This window comes from Vombatus ursinus, unplaced genomic scaffold, assembly GCF_900497805.2.
Source record: "Vombatus ursinus unplaced genomic scaffold, bare-nosed wombat genome assembly UNPS02014770.1, whole genome shotgun sequence".
Taxonomy (NCBI): domain Eukaryota; kingdom Metazoa; phylum Chordata; class Mammalia; order Diprotodontia; family Vombatidae; genus Vombatus; species Vombatus ursinus.
The window spans coordinates 2,309,763-2,328,570 of NW_020954548.1; the positions used below are offsets into that span (position 1 = coordinate 2,309,763).

The 18,808-nt window shown below is 40.6% G+C and overlaps 1 protein-coding gene across 1 annotated transcript in view; it reads left to right on the forward strand.

Moving 5' to 3' along the window:
- PLPPR1 (phospholipid phosphatase related 1) overlaps nt 1-18,808 on the forward strand; it is a 168,529-nt gene that overhangs the window by 140,587 nt on the left and 9,134 nt on the right. Inside the window, exon 4 of the mRNA XM_027863297.1 lies at nt 16,537-16,787. Coding sequence (XP_027719098.1) covers nt 16,537-16,787 — 251 coding nt within the window. The remainder of the gene's footprint in view (nt 1-16,536; nt 16,788-18,808) is intronic.

The window sequence follows — 18,808 nt, forward strand, 5'->3', positions numbered from 1 at the left end:
TCTTATTTTCTATTCATTGAAGATAATGAATGCTTTGGTCCCAAAATTTTATATACTAAACCTCCTTATACATTTAAGAAGAATTCTTATAATGATAGGATTTTAGATTTAAGAACCAGAAGGTACTTTAGAAGTGATCCAGTTCACACATACAACCTACTTTTCCTGATGAGAAAACTGACATGTCCCAGAGGCATGAAATGACCTGCTAGCAGACACACAAGTAATAATAACTGACCTTTTTACGGAGCTTTAAGGTTCATGAAGCCCTTCCTATATTTTATGTTACTTGAACCTCATAACAACTCTGTCAGGATGATAAGGAAGGTGTCATCCCAATTTTACAGATGAGGAAATTGAGCCTGAGAGAAGTCATAGCTTGCTCTTGGTCACTTGTCTATTAAATATCAGAGACAGAATTTGAACACAAGTCTCTCCTAACTCCAAACCCAATACTCTTTCTACTATACCACAAATGTAGTGGAAACATAACTTATTATGTCACAATCTAGCTTTTCTCTTTTATTCAGTCCCAGATTTCATGGGGGCACATTATCTCTAATATCTATTAGGTATATATTAGGCACTGTGGAGAGATGCAATATAAGTATAAGACATGATGTGTTGTCCTCAAGGAGTCTACAATCTAGTTTGAAAAAATAAATATGTATAAAATAATTAGAAAGTAAGAATGGGTCCAGTTACATGATACTGAACCTAAGTGTAGGAGTAGTCCAGAGAATGGAAAGATCCTTTGGAGCTGGAGTAATTGGTGAGTTCTATTAGTCTGTGCTCCTGTTGCCTCATTCCACATTGCTGACTTAAATTTGGGGACCATTATGGTGGGGCAGATAGGTCTTTACCACACATGCTAATAGTTACAGGGTGCTACTTCTTCTTCTCTGGCCTAGAAATAGCCATTCTGGTTCTTCATACCTTGCCATCCTCCATTGGGCACACATCTGCAGGGGTTAATAAGGGAAACACCCCTTGGAGAGGGCAGAAAAGCACTGCTGGAAAGGATGATGAGTCAGGATGCCCCCATCTCACTGTTACTGCCTGCTCCCATGTCTTCCCAATGTAGGAGAGGAAGGTTCCTGTGGGGAGATGGTAAAGAATGAGGGTTGCTAGAAGCAGTGGAGGTCATGGAAAGAGAAAGAGAATATATATGTGAGAGACTGATAATCGATATGAGAAAATCTCCTCTGAGGAAGTAAAAGGACCATTTGCAACCAGGTGCTACATAAGAAGAACGTCATAGGTCCTGACAATCCCAGGATCCAGTGATAGACTAAGAAGTGGTCCACTAGCCATCATCAGTCCACAGAGAGGGGGATCCTTTAGAAACACCACTCCCCTCCACCCCACAGCATATTCCACCCCAGAGAAAGAGGAGTACTTCAGACAGGGCAAAGCAGGGCAGGGAGACAGTGCCTCTGGCTATTCTGTGGAAACCTCTGCCTCCTGCATCCAAAAGGATGCAAAACTTTTCCTCAAAGTTTTGCATTACTGACCTTCTAAAATGTTCCTGCAGGTTTCCATTTTATTAATTTAATGTTATACCCTCTTCTCTTTAACCAGATTGGCTAAAGATTTCTCAATTTTTTCAGTCTTTTGAAAGAATCAGCTCTTTGTTTTACTTATCATTTCTATAGATTTGTTTGTTTCCATTTTATGATTTCTCCTCTAATTTTTTATATTTTTCTTTTGTGGTTATTTTAAATGTATTTGTTGCCTTTTTAATATTTAACGAATGTTCGGTCAATTAATACTTATCTTTCTTATTTTGTTAATGTATGTTTGCAAACATATGCTTTTTCCCATGCAGACTAATTTAGTTGTATCCCAGTAAATTTGGTATGTTCTTTTTCATCATTATCATCTTCTTTTGTAAATCTATTAAAAATTAATTAATTTATTAATTAAAATTAAATAAAAAATAAACTGTTCCTGCAGACCAAAACTTAAGTTGAAAAAGAGGTCAGGGCTGAAATGTTACCTTGAGAGACAGAGGGGAAAAGGTCCATACTTCAAAGAAGGCCAGAGTATTTGAGGGAACATTATCATGCCTTTTGAAATCTCCAGTACAAAGGAGAGGTGAGTATAGTCACTGTCAACAAGCATTTGTTGAAGTTGTTAGATGCCAAACCCTATGCTAAGTGTTAGGGATACAAAGAAAGGCAAAAATATAATCTCTGCCTTCAAGGAACTCACATTCTAATAGAGAAGACAAAATGCTACCCCACCCCCAACAAAAGTACATATTTAGTGTAAATGAAAGGTTAAGGCACTAACAGTGGAGTTGGGGAGGGTAGAAAGGACCAGAAAAGGCCTCCTACAGAAGGTGAGATATGAGTTGAGTCTTGAGAGAAGCCAGGAGATGGAAATAAGGAGGGATAGGATTACACACCTAATGGGTACAGCCATTGAAAGACAACAAGTGGGGATATGCAGTGCTGTGTTTGAGGAAAAGCAAGAATGCTACTACTGCTGCATTGTAGAGTACATGGAGAGTAGTGATGTGTAAGAAGACTGGAAATGTCAGCATGGATGAGTTTTTGAAGGGCTTTTAAAGCCAAACAGAGTATTTTTATATTTGTTTGTGGAGGTAATAGGAATCACTGGAGTTTATTAAGCGAGAAGCAACATGACCAGATATTTGTGCTTTTAGAAGACCATTTGGCAGTTGAGTGGAGGATGAATTGAAGTAGGGAGAAACTTGAATCCAGGACACCAACCAACAGGCTATTGCAATAGTCCAGGTGTGAGGTAATGAAGGCCTGTACCAAGGTGGGAACTATGCAAGTGGAGAGACTGGGATGTAAAAGTAGAAACAAGAAGATTTGACTAGAGATTAGCTCTACGAAGTGAGTGTGAGTGAAGAGTTAAGGATGATACCAAGGATGCAAGACTGCGCAACAGTGAAGATTATGACAGTAATAGCCAAGTTTGGAAGGAAAAGGTGTTTGGAACAGATTGAGCTTGGGATGTCTATAGGAAATTCAGTTCAAGGTGTCTAAGAGGCAGTTGGTGATTTGAGACTATAGGTTAAGAGAGAGGTAAGGACTGGATAAACAGATCTGAGAGTCATCTACAGAGAGATGAAAAATGACCTTAAGGGAATTAATGAGATCACCAAGCAAGATTGTATAGAGTGAGAAGAGGGCCCAGAACAGAATCTTGGGGGCCACTCACAATTAGTGGATGTGATCTGGATAAAGATCCAGTAAATAAACTGAGACAAATCAGTCAGACAGGTAGGACGAGAATCAGCAAAGATCAGTGTCATGAAAACCTAAAGGGGAGAGAGTATCCAGAAGAAGATTGGTAATCAATAGCAGCAAAAAGCATCAGGGAGGTCAAGAAGGAGGAAGACTGAGAAAAGCCATTCTTTTGGCCACTGAAATTTTTGGTAACTGAAGAGAATCGATTTGGTTGATGAAGTCAGGACCCAAATTACAGAGCATTTGAAATCTTCTGAGAGGAGAGGAAGTGGAGGTACAAATTGTAGAATTTTCTCAAGGTGGAGAGCCATGAAGACAAGAAAAAAATATAAGATCCTAGAAAGCAGAGATAGTCAAATCAAGTAAGGTTTTTTTTTTCTTAAGAATTAGGGAGACATGGGAAAGTTTGTAAGCAACATGGATAGGGAAACATTGAAGATTAGTGAGAGAGTGGAGATGATAGAGGGGGCAATCTGTTGGGGAAGACAGGCTGGAATGGGATCAAGCATCCATGCAGAGGGGTCTGCCTTGGCAAAGAGAAAGGCTACACCTTCATCTGAAACAGGTAAAGGAGGAGAGAGTGAGGGAAGACATATGAGCGATGTGAACTGAAAAGGGGAGAGCTTTTGGCAAATGGCCTCTGTTTTTATTTGCTGTGTTTTTTTTCTCGTTTCAGTAAGGTTTTTTCTTAAGGTTAGTGTGTCATGGGAGGCTTGAGGAAAGGTGAATAAGTTTAAATAGCTGCTGTGGTATGTGAGATAGTGAATGAATTCAGTTGGGGAGGCATAAAAGGATTACCTTGTTTCAGTGAGGGCCTAGTGAGATGATGTAACACAAATTTGTAGTTTTGTGATCTTAGTCTAGCTTTGTTCAGTAGCACACGAGTAAGACTGAAGGCACCAGAAGGTGTGAGTAATCCAAGGTGGGAGTTTTGGAAGGCATGAACAGCGATAAGACAAAGGGGCAAAGAACTCAAGCATGAATGATAGTATAAAGTTGAACTGGTTCACCAAGGGGTAGAAATAGGAAAGGGAGAGGGTGATTCAAGGGTAATGACGTAGGAAAGAACTGAGGGGAAGAGGAATTAGAAGTGAGGCCGAAGGAAAGAGCTAGGAGTCATAAGACAGGGAAAGAGATGGAATGAGTTAACATTATTTATTATCAGATAAAGGAATTTGGAAGTTCACAAACATGGAAGAGGAGCACATTTGTGAATGATGTTGGCAAGATCCAGCGTCTGTCCATCTGGACATGTAAATGAGGTACAGTGGGAGAGTAGGTCACGAAAACTGAACAGATTGTGGAACTGGAAGTTAAGGTATTTGAAAGAATGTCAATATGTATGTTGAAGTCTGCTATAATGAGGGCATGAATTGGAAAGACTGAGCACTAGACACCGAACTCATTGAAGAGAAGAGGGTTGACAGATAATAACTAGAATCTTAATTGGGTGATAAATTTGGATTAAACAGGAGATGTTACTGAGTGATGAAGGTAGAGAGAAAGTTCAGAAGTGACAATGAGGAGCCAGGTTTCAATTCCTCTACCCTGACCTGTGAGTCACAGAGTACGAGCGAAAATGAAACCAGTCCTGGAAAGGATGGTTAGAAATGCAGTGTCAGTATAAGGAAGTCAAAAGATGGAAAGAGTGAAAAAGGAAAGGGTTTGAAGCGAGACCAAATTTGTTAATTATGGAACAGGCATTCCAGAGAATTCAGTGGAAGGGATAGGTAGATCCGGAGTGGAACATTGAGGGAGGAGAATTAAAGAGGATTGGATCAAGGAAGCAGGTGCTGGGGGATGAGAAATGGCCACGGAAATATAGCTGAGCATCCCAAATCACTGGGTAAGGAAGAGTATTAGAGGGTGGAAAATGCTAACTATTGAGCAATTAATGGATACAAGCAATGGATACAAGCAAATGGATACAGCATAAACTCCACCCCCTAAATTAGTTTGTTCTAGGTGCTGGAATTCCTAGCCATTGCTCTACTTCTGGGTGATCCCTAGTACACCTGGATCCAACTCCCACAATAGTGACAGAAGCAAGCCGGACTGTGTCAACAAAACCAAGCAAAGAGTTATTACTTGGAAGTAAACTGCAACATGCATAAACGAAGTCTAGTTCCTTGGTAATAAAAGGCCTGAATAAAGGAAAAAAATACACTTTGTTAAGTATTTGACCAAACCCTATCTTTGCCACCAGCTTAGCTAAGTATTATCTACTGCATGAAAGGTGCTATATCCCAAAGCATTGCTCTATATAATTAGTTTGCATATAACCTTGATTTAAGAAATGTTAAGACTGAGAGAGATAGTCTGGACGGTCACCCTGGTGGTGCTTTCCACCCAACCTACCACTGTGGTCCAAAACTCTCAGGAGCAAGAGCTAGTGTCAGACCAGTAGGTACAGCCCTGACGTAGCTTTTAATCAAAATTCAAATCATTCCTGTCTATAAGACAATACCGGCCTTCGTGAATGGATTTTTCATTTAGAAAGAAATCAACAAGCTATGGATCCTGCAGACCATCCAACTCACATTTCTATTCACTACAACCCTCTTCAGCAAAAACTCACTTCTGAGTTCAAGCTTGACCCTCTAAAGCCAGAGTGATTTATTGATTAATGATTAGAGGGAAAACACATCTTAATAAAGCCACTAGATTATGTTGTTTTTAATTTAGATTACTGAAAGATTGAACTCAATTCCAAGTGACCTGACTTTACACTGGTATTATTTCCTCTAGTACAGACCTAGGTTTTGTGGCTAGATTGGATTTCATTGTGCTATGGCTGGATTTCCATGTCATTAAGCTATTTACATGATGATGCTACTGAAGATGTAGCAAAAAGCCTGGCCTTCATCCCTCTATCATTTGTGCCAATGAATTCTGAGTCTCAAGATCCACACACTAAATACAAAACACAAGGAAGCCTGACAGTATGAAGCTAAAAAAAATGAAATTAAAGCTCTTTGTAAGTTTCAGGAAATAAATGTGTTTGTGATTTATGCACTTGGAGAGGTTTTTTTTTTTTAATGGAAAAGATAAACAAGAATGCTTCTGACCTCAATTTCCCAGGCAGCTGGAAGGCATAGTTAACATACTTTCAAGGTACATAACTAGGCTGAGCTACTATGATATTTATTGCAAAAGAATTCTTGTCTTCTTATGATGCAATTAGTCATTTACAGGGGTCAGACTGAATTCATATACTTATTTTATGGCCACCAATTCTTTTCTAATAATATGGGCTCTGCTTCCTACATTGCTGCTACATATGTATTATTGCATTTCTCCCTCTTCTCTCTTTTCTCTCACTCTCTTTCTCCTCTCTCTCTCTGTCTCTCTGTCTCTGTCTGTCTCTGTCTCTCTGTGTCTGTCTCTGTCTGTCTCTATCTCTGCCTGTCTCTGTCTCTGCCTGTGTGTGTGTGTGTGTGTGTGTGTGTATGCATGTTTCTGTCTGTCTCTCAAGGTCTCTTTGTGTCAGTATGCTTTTCACCCACTCTTAAATCTGCTAACCAAGTGTGTGAGCAGAAGTGAAGGTGAATAGGGGCAGGCTAGTCAGAGGAAGAGGTCTCAAACTAACAAATCTCTCTTGAGGCTCTCATTTTTAGAGTAGCTCCTTTGTTCTGGTTCAGGTCTTGCCACTTTAAAATCGTAGTCCATCACTGTACCTTTCCATCACCTCCATCCCCACTTTGCAAGGACATTGGGGTTCTGAAAATCTTTTCCTGATGGGAAAGGGTTCGTCACCCGTAGATTACTTGACTGATCAGCATCTCTAGCTACCAGTGACCTTAATCTTGTCTTTGCCTACAGACTTCCTTTAATGTAGGAAGACGGACCCAGGCACGAGTAGCTCCAGAGAACATCTGCCTTTGCTGTCATTGTCCTCCTTTCTTTAAACTTCTTCTTCTGCCTAATTGGTCTTCCTAGTCTCTCCTTTTCACCTTAGGTTTCAGTGAACTTAGATCCCTCCTGTCACAACCTACTCTCAGAGTACAGGGTATTTGAGCTATAGACATCAAGGTCACTTTTGAGCCCTCTCCTTCCTTTCTCTCCTGCCTACTTATTTCTATCTTTCATCCTCTTCCAAAGTGCTCAGTACCCATAGGCTATCCCCAATCTGCCTAGGCCCAGGACTCTGTGGTACCCCTACACAGAGATGTCCTTTCCAGCTAGTTTCCCATACTCCATGCATCTTTTCCAAGATGATAGCTAGCTTTCTGATCCCCACTGAGGTGTTAATGACAAGTTGTTACCTTTCCTGTGGTTATTCTTGTTTTAAGGGAAGATTCCTGAACACATAATGCCTTATTTCTAATGATCACAATTTCAGGCAAGAGGCCTGAAGTAATGATGGAGATATTTAATAAAATGAGATTCTTTCCACATCTCCCCTCCAATCCTAACACAGAAATGACTCCCTAGCCCCTTTAAGGAAAGTCATCCCTGATGAAAAGTTGGTACCATAGATACAATCACTATTCAGAGGATAGAGGAAACAACTGTATTTTTAGAGTGTGAAACTTAAATAAGGAACTAGTAAAGCACATAAACAGGGAGCCAGGGTTAAATTAAACAGAAACAAGTTGGGTTTCCTTACACAAATGTTTTGTGCTATCTTTGAATCATTTTGTTGGCTCTGCCTGCCCAGATACTATGCCTTCTCCCTAGTGAGTCCCCTGGTGTACTTTTGAGGGAAGATCATTTGCACTAAAACAGTTTGTCTTGGAGAGTAAGTTCTTGATCAAGTATATTCAGTGGTAGCATAAAAAAGTCAGGCCAGCAAGATAGAGAGAATAGAGGAAAGCCATAGTTAGCGCTGGACAGCAAGATCACAGGATAGTTCCAGTTGGTGGGTCACATAGCTAAGGACCTAGAATCAGAGTCACAGATCTAAGGAGCTAATAGATTCCCTGAATCCCAGAAGACATTAAAGACAAATTCAGATTCCTTAGGGCAGCACTTCTGGAAAATAGGATAGAGGCAGCTCCTGACTCTTTTCACTTTTTGTAGGATGAAGTCAGTTTAGTTTCCAGGAGAGGAAGTAAGAAGAGCATCCCAGTTCACTACAGCCAAGAGAATTGCCCCAGAAAATATAAAAAGCCCCAGCATGTCTGGCTTCCAGGCAAGCTGTGTGTTGGATAGCTGTGTCTGATTACTGTCCTCTTTCAGAATTTAAACCCTGTTGAATTGAAGCCAGCTGGAGTCATTAAAATAGCTGCCTGTGATTTGAATAAAACGCCGATTGGCAAAGCTGCAAAAAATAAAATTAGAATGATCAATGCATATCTGAATGAAAGCTGGGATGGAAGTTCCAGCAAAGCTCATCTCTGCCGATGCAATGATGGATTAGCCTTTGTGAGCTGAAGTCAGGACAATCTGCAAGATGCAAGGCATCTAATATGGCGGTCACAGGCAGAAGAGAAAATTAATTGATACAATTAACATATTTGATACCATTTCTGGCTTTCATTCCAGGACTGGCAAACTCCCCCCTCCCCATCTTAACCTTCTTAGGCTGTATTAATTGAAGCACAAAATACAGAACAAGCGAGGGTGGCATCCTGCTAGATTACACTCCGGTCAGACCACATCTGGGGCATTGTGTTGAGTGGGCAACACATTTCAGAAATGACCTGAATGAGAGAGAGCACATCTGGAGGGAATTGACTAGAATATTGAAGTGAATGAGGACCATACCATATGAAGACTGGTTGAAGGAATTCAGTATGGAAAAGAGTAGAATTAGGGGAGACAGAACAGATTGTCTTCAAGTATTTCTCACATCTGAAAATATTAGATTTGTTCTGCTGAACTGAAGAGCAAAAAACAAGGAGTCCTGAGTATAAGTTATAAGAAGAGAGATTTCAGCGCAATATAATGGAAAGTTTTCTAACAATTAGAGCTACCCAGAAGTAGTACAACTGGAAGGGAATAAAGAGGTCATTGAATCTAACCTTGTACCTATCCCTGGTTTTTGCAGATGAGAAAACTGAAGCACAGAGGTTAAAAATCACTTGTCCAAAGACATGTAGGTAATAAGTGATAAAGGCAGGACTTGAACCTGGGTCTTCTGACTTCAGGCCCATTGCCTGTTGACTCTGCTACACTGGAGGTAGTGAACTCCCCATTACTGAAGATTTTCAACCTGAAGATGCATGAACACTTGTCAAGAACATTTCTAAAATGTATTACTGCTCAATTACATGTTGGATTTAATGACTCCTGGGGTGCCTTCCAACTCTGAGAGTCTAGGATTCTGCCATCCTATTTCAGGTTCATCTTGAGTCTTGTTGATTTGTGGTAGCCTCTGGTGTCTGCACTTTGGTCCTGGTAAAATTATTTCCCAACATTTCATATGTATGTATGTATCATTCACATGAGGATTAGTAGATACAAAGTCAACTTCAAAATACCTGAATTCAGGTCCCACCTTGGTCCCATGCTGGTTGGGAGACCTAGGGCAAGTCACTTAACTTCTCAGTGTTTCAGGCCTAATGCTCTAAATCAGGGCTTCTTAAAACTTTTTCCACTTAAGAGATTCCACAGGGTTCATTTGTGTTGTGTGGCCTGAGGGCATTTGGAGTGCAAGGTGCATATGCTTTGTGTTCAGAACCAAGGCTGCGCTGAAGTTGCATGATACAACACTGGCAAGCTCTGCAGAAATGCCTTGGATTCATTATGTGTTTGATTTTTGATTAATTTTTGGTCGTTGTATAGTCGGAAGCCTTTTACTGTTGCCAAATTTTTTGCGACCCCGTGGTTGAGACCCATAGTTTAGGAAGTGCTGACCTAAATTACAGAGTAGGTGCTGAGTTTTATTGATTGAGGGAATTTCCTCACCTGGAGTACCCTATACCAATGAAATTACAGATCCCATTAAAAAAAATGTATAATATTCCTTCTGTTAGACTATAAATTCTACTAGGACAGGGACTACAGCTTAACTATCTTTGCATTTCTCCCAGAACCTAATATAGTGATCTGAACAGAATAGGTTTGAGTAATTGGCTGTTTGATGAATGCATGAATGAATGAATGAATGAATGAATGAGTTAAAGAATGAATGAGTGAATGAATGATCTGTGTCCTCTGTTATTTGAGTGTCAGAGAAGACATGGTACCCAGGTACTAGTGAGGAATACCTCAGAAATGAATATCTGAAAAATAGAAGTAAGGTAGTAGCTAGATAGGGAACATCGTGTGTGATACCGTCTTCCATGTTATCTCTTGATTTGGACTGGATGCAAAGATGAGAAAAAAAAATGTACTTACATCTTTCCAAAGGAAAAATGTGCTTACATCTTTCTCAAGGAAAAATGTACTTACATCTTTCTCAAAGAAAAAGAAATGAGGTTCTTCAGAACCACAGAGATGGTGAAAGGTGTGGGAAACTAGTCCTATGAAGAAAGAGGGTATCCCATCTACTGTGAGAGCTGCTGGTTCTTATCACAAGGGGTCAGAATCATGAAAGCTGGTCATTTCCAAAATTATAAGGGAAATGGATCTGCGTTTTGAGCATCTGAGAGCACTAGAATCTTAGGCCAAAAGAGGCCTCCGAGGTCCTCTAGTTGGGAGACCAGTTAGTATAGTAGGTAGTATTAGACGTGGAGTCAGGAAGCAAGAGCTGCTTTCAATTACTGCTCCCGATCCTTACTAGCTGTGAGATTCTGGGCAAACTCTGTGAGCCCCAGCTCCTTATGTATAAAATCAGGAGGTGCTGATAGCAATTCCAGATAGAAATTCTATAATCCTTGTTAGATGGATGAAGTTTTTATGCTACCATTTGCCATGATAGCATACGGCAGATGGTCAGCCAGTCTCAGCTTCAAGACTTTGAGGGAAGAGAAACTTCCTTATCTTCTAAGACAACCCACCCACTTTTTGTTTTTAGTCCCCTCCCTTTGAGAGAGTTAAAGAGCTTCCTTTTCCACTCCCACTCCCACCCTCAGGTGTGCTAAAGCCAGAAGGTTCTTGAAAGCTAAAGTCTTCAATTTTCAATAGGACCATTTACACCTTCGAAACCCACAAACACTACAAATCAAGGCTTGATTTATTGTTTTGTGGAGTGACTAGATTTAAGAAAACGATAGAGAAAATGTTAATGAAGATTAAATTCAAAAGTGTGCTGTAACAACAGTTTTGTTTTTCAGAGAGCCTGTTGTAAAACATATATCAGCACACTCCTCCCCACTCCCTTCACCTGAGCACCCTCGTCAGATACTCTGTATACTAGAAGTAGCTTTTGGCAGTCCAGGGCCCTCACTCCAGCACCCCAACCACACCTGCCCTGCTAAGGAAGGAGTTCATGCTCCTATTCACAGAGTCTGACTCCTTCACTTCACAGGTAAGGAAATTGAGGCCTAGAGTGGGTAAGTAACTTGCCCAAAGCCACATTCGGGGAGTAAACTGCAGAGCCCACATTGGAACTCAATTCCTCTGACTGCAAATGCCACATTTACTTTGCACTCACCTACAGCAATCTCTAATCGTATCATGTATGTGTAACTAGATCAGGTTAAACTAGGAGGGAAGCTCCGGAGCACACCAGATCTCACTAGAAGACTGCAGATATTAGATTGAGGTGCACTTAATGGACCCTTATGTCACAACTTCTGTTGCCCTTTAACCTCCTCACTTCCCCTCACACCCTGAAAGAACAGTGTTCTTTCATAAGTCTCACATCTGGTGTCAAAGCCAAAGCAAGGCAAAATTATGAGTCCAAAAATTACTTTTTGTCCCTGAGTTTCCCCTTTCTAGTCCTTTCCTCTGCTTGATGGCACTCCTTCCTTCTAACTCTCTAATTCCCAATGTTCCTATATCCTCTCTATATACTTAACTCTTTGCCCCTACTTTATGAAAGGAATCTATCAGTCAGTTACACTTTAGTATAAGTGTGCCCCACTACCCAACAAGGGCTCTGAGCTCATGCAGAGATAGGTTACATCCTGGAATGACTGACTCCAAAGGGTCAATTTCTCTCTCTTTGGATGTACCCCAACCCTTAATAGCTCCAGGGAAATCTCTGATGCAAAGCTCAGATTGGAAATGTATCTAGGATCTCCCCAAAGTGTGGATAACCTCCTAAAAAAATACTTAGTATAAAATAGGGGCATCAGCTATTGATTGGGTAGCTGTTTATTTCTTCTATCACAAAAAACAGCATAGAATATCGAAGACATGATCACATTCATGAATTAACAAACACAGAAAATATAAAACAGTCAAATAGCCCTTTATACTCACTATACTCCTCCTAGAAGGTAAAGGCGACTTTGTAAGATTGCTAAACAAATTCCATGTTCTCTTCAAAGTGACACTGTCTAAACCACTAATGTGGTCTGGATCTCCTGACCAGTTAGGACATGGCTTTCTTTAGGCCTTCAGTTACAGAATGATGCTAACTAGTCTTCTCCTTCAAGATGTGTGCTGTCAAAGAAATACTCCTCCTCAACTGATGCCCAAATTCTGAACTCAGAAAGGTCAAGGGAAAGAAATTGATAGAACTGAGTCTTACAAGAGAAGAGAGCTCATACAGATCATAGGGAAAGTGCCTTCTTCCAACAGAATCCATCCTTCCCTACTCTCAGTTGCCGATCGTCTTAGTATAGCTCTAGTCACTGGCAACCCATTAGGAGCTTCCCATATCATTCCAACAAATTGCAAATTCCTTAGTAAGAAGGTAAAATGCATGTCCAGCTCTATAGAAAGTATCCCAGTCAGAAAACCAAGGGTTCCCTTGATTATCAGACATAAATTTAAGCCAATGTATTACTCATTCATATTTGGATTTCAAATCTTAGCTCTAATGATGGAATAAAAAATGTTAGGTCCTTTCTCCAAGGAATCTGAGGTATCATTGAGCAGGTGTGACAAGTAGAACATAAGATCTTGAGGGAATGGAAATAGCACTGTTTCTAGTATCAGAGACCTCCAAATTCCACTTCTTACACTACCTATGTGATCTTCAATCATTCACTTCACCTCTCTGAGATTCAGTTTTCTCATCTGTAAAACGTGACCTTAGATAATTCACTTCAATTCTCTGAGACTCAATTTCCTCATCTGTACAATGATGGGGTAAACTAGAGAATAGTAATAATAATAACATTAATAACTAATATGTAGGTAATTCTTTCAGGTTCACAAAGCACTTTCTTTATACTAGCTTATTTTTTTTAAAGCTCAAATCTAGGATGCCATGATCTTAACTGGAGGATATCCTGTCTTCTAGTCCATGTAGGCCTCCATTCCTGGTTAATTCCATAACCCAGGACTCCTTTCCATCTCCATCACATAATTGGCTGTCACTTCTTTCTTGCTGTCTCTGCTGCCTTCCTCGTGTAAACTTCTGATATGTAGTATTTACTTAATAAAAATATTTAAAAGAAAAAAAAGATGGGCTAATGCTTGCTACATGACTTGCTTGACAATGTAGGCTTTTCCTTCTTCCACTTCTCTAACATCAGTACAGCACTGCTAATGCTTTTACTTAGGGGAATTCTTCCTAATGAGGAAGATTTTGAAGGATTTACTAAGTACCTAAGTCTTCCAGTGGGCAAACTGCTTCCTGGTAGTCAAGGAGGCATTTTGGAGAGCTGAAGAGCCCCATCATGGCCTGAAAGCAGTAATGCAATTTCGCAAAGGCTGTAATACATTTTTGCAAAAGTAACCAAAGTATCTCAGGCAGGGTGGGAAAATGTACACCTGTACTAGTCATTTGAGTGTCCAGCTGATGTAAAAGAAAAATCTCAAAAATGAAATACCATAAAAATATTCAACTCCACAAACACCTGTGAATTGATTCCTGTATACAAGGCAGGGCAGCTATGTGGCACAAGCGGACAGAGTGCAAGGCCTGAAATTAGGAAGATTCAATTTCCTAAGCTCAAATCTGGCTTCAGACAGCTGTGTGACCCTGAGCAAGTCACTTAACCCTGTTTGCCTCAGTTTCCTCATTTGTAAAATGAACTGGAGAAGGAAATGGCAAACCACTCCAGTATCTTCACTAAGAAAACCCCAAATGGGGTCATGAAGAATCAGACATGACTGAAAGCAACTGAACGATATAAGGCACTATACTTGGTACTAGTTAAACAAAAATGAATGACACAGTTCCTACTCTTACACAGTTTAAGTCTAGTAGCAGAGAGAGTAAAAATAACAGCTGACTTTTATATAGACTCCAAGGATTGCAAAGAAATTTACAAATAAGACTTCATCTGTGTCCTGCAATTAGCATTCCATTTTGGAGAGGAGGGACTTGCCTGGGGGTCACACAGCTAGTAGAGATATAATTAGAACCCAGGTCTTCCTGATTAGGAATCTAGCATTCTTGTCACAATGCTGTGTACATGAATAAATGTACCGTAAACTAGACTATGAGATGGAACACAGAATGGAATGTAAAGGGAGAAATTAATGAAAGGTATTGGAGAAGTGGAATCGACAGAAAATGCTTAATCAACCAATCAACAAGCATGTATTAAGTACCTACTGTGTACCAGAGACTATGCTAGGTGATAGGGATAGAGAAACATGGAAAAAACAATTCCCACTCTCAAGAAGGTTGAATTGTCAGGTTAAATGTTGAATTGTCAGAAAAGAATCAAAGGCTAATAAAGTGATAAGCCTAACTAACTAAAAGAATGGTAATGTTATCGACAGAAGTAGGGAAGTTAGGAGGGCATTTTGGAGTAAAGATGCTAAGTTCAGTTTGAGCCATATTAAGTTTGAAGTACTGGTTTAAAAAAAATGCCCAATGAAAAGTTGGAAATAGGTCACTAGAGCTCTTTTCCAGAGAATAAAGGCCTGCTATCTCGTTTGGTTAGAAGCACCATGCTGATTGGGTCGAAGTGAGCATTCCCTTTTTTTTTTTTTTTTTTGAGGCAATCAGGGTCAAGTGTCTTGCCCAGGGTCACACAGCTAGTAAGTGTCTGAGGCCAGATTTGAACTCAGGAAGTTAAGTCTTTCTGACTCCAGGCCTGGCACTCTATCCACTACTCCACCTAGCTGCCCCTAACATTCCATTTTTCAGTTTGGATTGTGACCTGAGAGGTTTCACAACAAATCTTTGATTCAGTAATGTGAATACAAAAAAGACCAACCAGATGGGAATGACTTAGGAGTCTTTTGTCATCTTCCGAAAGTTTCAATATTCATTCAATGCCATGAGCATTTATTAAGCAACTAGGGCCTACAAGGTACTATGCCAGGGGCTGAAATATGAAAAGAAAAAAGGTTAACAATCCCTGCCTTTAAAGAGCTAACATTCTCCTGGAGGAATATGGCATGCATACATGTCAATACATACAAGTATACACAAAAGCACTTTCAAGAGGGAGAGAAGACTGAAAGGAGGTGAATCAGGAGAGGCTTCCTGTAGGAGGGAGCCCCTAAGCTTAGCTTTTAAAAAAAGATGGGAATTCTATGAAGCAGAGGTGAAAAAGGATTGTTTCCCTACTATGGGGAACCACTTACGCTGAGACACAAAGATGCCAAGTAGATTAATCTTCATTCCTTGACGCAAGCTCATTTCTGGCTTGGCTATTGCCTGTCTTGTGATCATGGGGTGCAAGGTCTAGTGACCTTTCACAATCGAATACAAAGATAAGGGGGCTTATTTAACCAGCATGCCACTGGCTGGCCCTCCTCTAAGAGCATATTCAGTGGAGTTCCCAGGGAGCCCCACTGAAGGGTGGATAAATAGAGTGGGCACAGAAAGCCTACCCAGGTTAGCCTTCTGTAAAGAAATCAGAGTGGTTCTCCTACTGCATCCCCCAACCCCTTCTGCTTCACTCTGTGGTTGTCGCTCAGTTTTCTCTTCCCACCCTTTGACTGCTGTGCCTTTAAATCACTTAAAGACTAGAATCTGAAAATTTTAGTTGCATTTATATGGTTCTGATTTGGCGCTCTTCTTCCTGTGTGTAGTTGCACTTGAGAAGCATTTGCAAAGGATAATGCTTTAGGAAAGGGGTGAACTGCTAATGACTTTTTAGTATCAGTGGACTTATGTTTTTGGACAGCCCTGGTAAAACTATTGCTCCTCCAATCACACCACGGAGCTGGGAGCAAGACCAGCCCTGCCCTCTCATTTCTACAATTTTAAGGCATATGCTCCTTTCCCATCTTGTTAGATCACCTCCCTACGTTCGTCCTTTAGCTGATGTTTTAAGTATTATATCCAGAATTGTGAAGGAGAAATTCCTACTTCTGCCCTTAATGTTTTTCTCCGTTCTAGAGATAGATGCATTACCGTAACACTAACTTACTATCTTCCCCCCCTCTTTGAACCTCTTTACAGGGGTGTTTGCCTTTGGACTTTTTGCTACTGACATATTTGTAAATGCCGGCCAAGTGGTAACCGGGAACCTGGCACCTTACTTCCTCACAGTGTGTAAGCCCAACTACACCAGCACATCTTGCCGAACTCACCAGCAGTTCATCAATAATGGGAACATCTGCACTGGTGACCTGGAAGTGATTGAAAAGGCCCGGAGATCCTTTCCCTCCAAACACGCTGCTTTGAGCATTTACTCAGCTCTGTATGTTACGGTGAGTGAGTGACAGAACCATCCTGGGATCTTTGGGACCTTCATCGCTGTGCCTCCTAACACCTCCTTTCTCATCCTTCAAATATTGTGACTCCTTTGGAGAATCAACCAAAGAGCCAAAATTTGAATTTGAAGGGGCTGAAAGATCATTCAGTACAACCCCCTCGCTTCACAGATTCAATTAGTCAATTAGCACAATTAATCCCATTTTATGTGAAAAGCCATGTTCCAGGCACTGAATGTACAAAGAAAAGACTCCTGGACCTCCAGGAACTTATGTTCTAAAACTAACAAGAATCACTAACACCCCTACAGTGCTTTGAGGTTTGCAAAGTATTTTATGTGCTGGACCCTTGCAGTAATCCTATGAAACAGGCGTCATTATTCTCTCCATGTTAGAGCTGAGGAAAGTTAAAACTCAGAAAGATGAAATGAGTTGTCTAGGGTAGTGCAGCTAGTAAAAGTCGGAGGCAGGATTTGAACCCAAGTCTTCCAGATTGCAAATAGAATGCTTCTTCCAGTATCACATAGTTCTATCGGATGATTAGGTAGGATAAAAGGATAATACATCCAAATATATGTAAGTGCAAAATAATTTGAAGAGAGAACAGTAATAACCATGGGGAATCAGTGAAAACCTTCAGATGAGAAAAGAGATCACATTGCAAGTTAGTGGCAGAGCCAGCGCTAAGACCCCCAGATGCCCACTTCCTGGTCTAGTGCTCATTCTTAGGACAGACAATATGATACCTCTCTTTCTTACTCTAAAGTAGGGGTGGGGAACCTGCAGTCTGCAGGCTACACGTGATCCTCTAGGTCCTCAAGTGCAGCCCCGAATTCACAAGCACAGTCACACGTGGCCTCCAGAGGCAGGTTCCCCACTCCTGCAAGCTTTTCCTTAGCTTCTGAATGACAGAATTGGTTACAAACACACCCCTCTTTGCAGGAAGGCCAGAGGTGGCAATGACAATGGTAGAGTGACTGCTGTAGTGATATCTAGTGTAGGTTTGGGGTAAATCCAAGTTTCCTTTTTCCTCCCCTTTGCTCCCTCCTCAATAATTTGAGGATAAGGGAACTGAGAGAACATGCCATCATTTTTACCCTCTTGTCCATTAAATTCAGCAAACAATGAGTGTCTACTGTGTACATGGTACAGTGTTAGCTTCTGGAGATACAAAAGAAAAAATCCCTGTCTTTAAGTAGCTTATGGAATAATCAATACGATAAATGTTTATTAAGTGTCCAAGTGCATGCAGATCACTGCACTGGCTACAGAAGGAGATGCAAAGTTTAGATAAATGGCTGCGACCCTCTCAGAGGTCTCATGTTCATGCATAAGGCATCAGTGAAATACAAAAGAAAGGAAGAGAAAGGAAGCCAGTGGGTGACAGAACCACTGGGAAAGAAAGAAATGGTGTTTCCCTTCTTGGTCTTCCTGCTCTGACCTGAAATTGCAGCAACTTGGGAGCAAAAAAAAAAAAAAAAAAGTCTCACACTTCTGGTTCACCATTCTACACACTAGAAAAGTGGATAGGGTGCAGCTTAAAGTTGCCCTGAGGTAAAAGGATGTACAGAAATACTTTCACCATTGTTAAAAACCATCTAATAGCACTGACCCTCCAAGACCAAAGCTCTCCATAGCCTTGACTGTAAAATAGATGCTGCCTGCCCACAGCTGTAGAGTAGATAGGGCACTAGACCTGGAGTAGAGAGACCTGGATTCAAATCCTACCTCGGCACGTACTAGCTATGTGACCCTGGGCAAGTCAACCTCTCTGTGTCTGTTTCCTCATCTGTAAAAATGAGAGGGCTGCACCTAATGACCCCTAAGGTTCTTCCTTTCCAGTTATAAATCTTACGATTGCATGATCTATGATCTTAAAGATACCTGTCCAGGTAAGTAGGATCTCTCTCCTATTTGGCAGTTGGTGTATAGGTATATTTCATAATTTTTAAATAAGTTATGCCAATTTGGCATATTGCAAAATAACAACAGTAACAATAAAGAAAATGCTATAGACC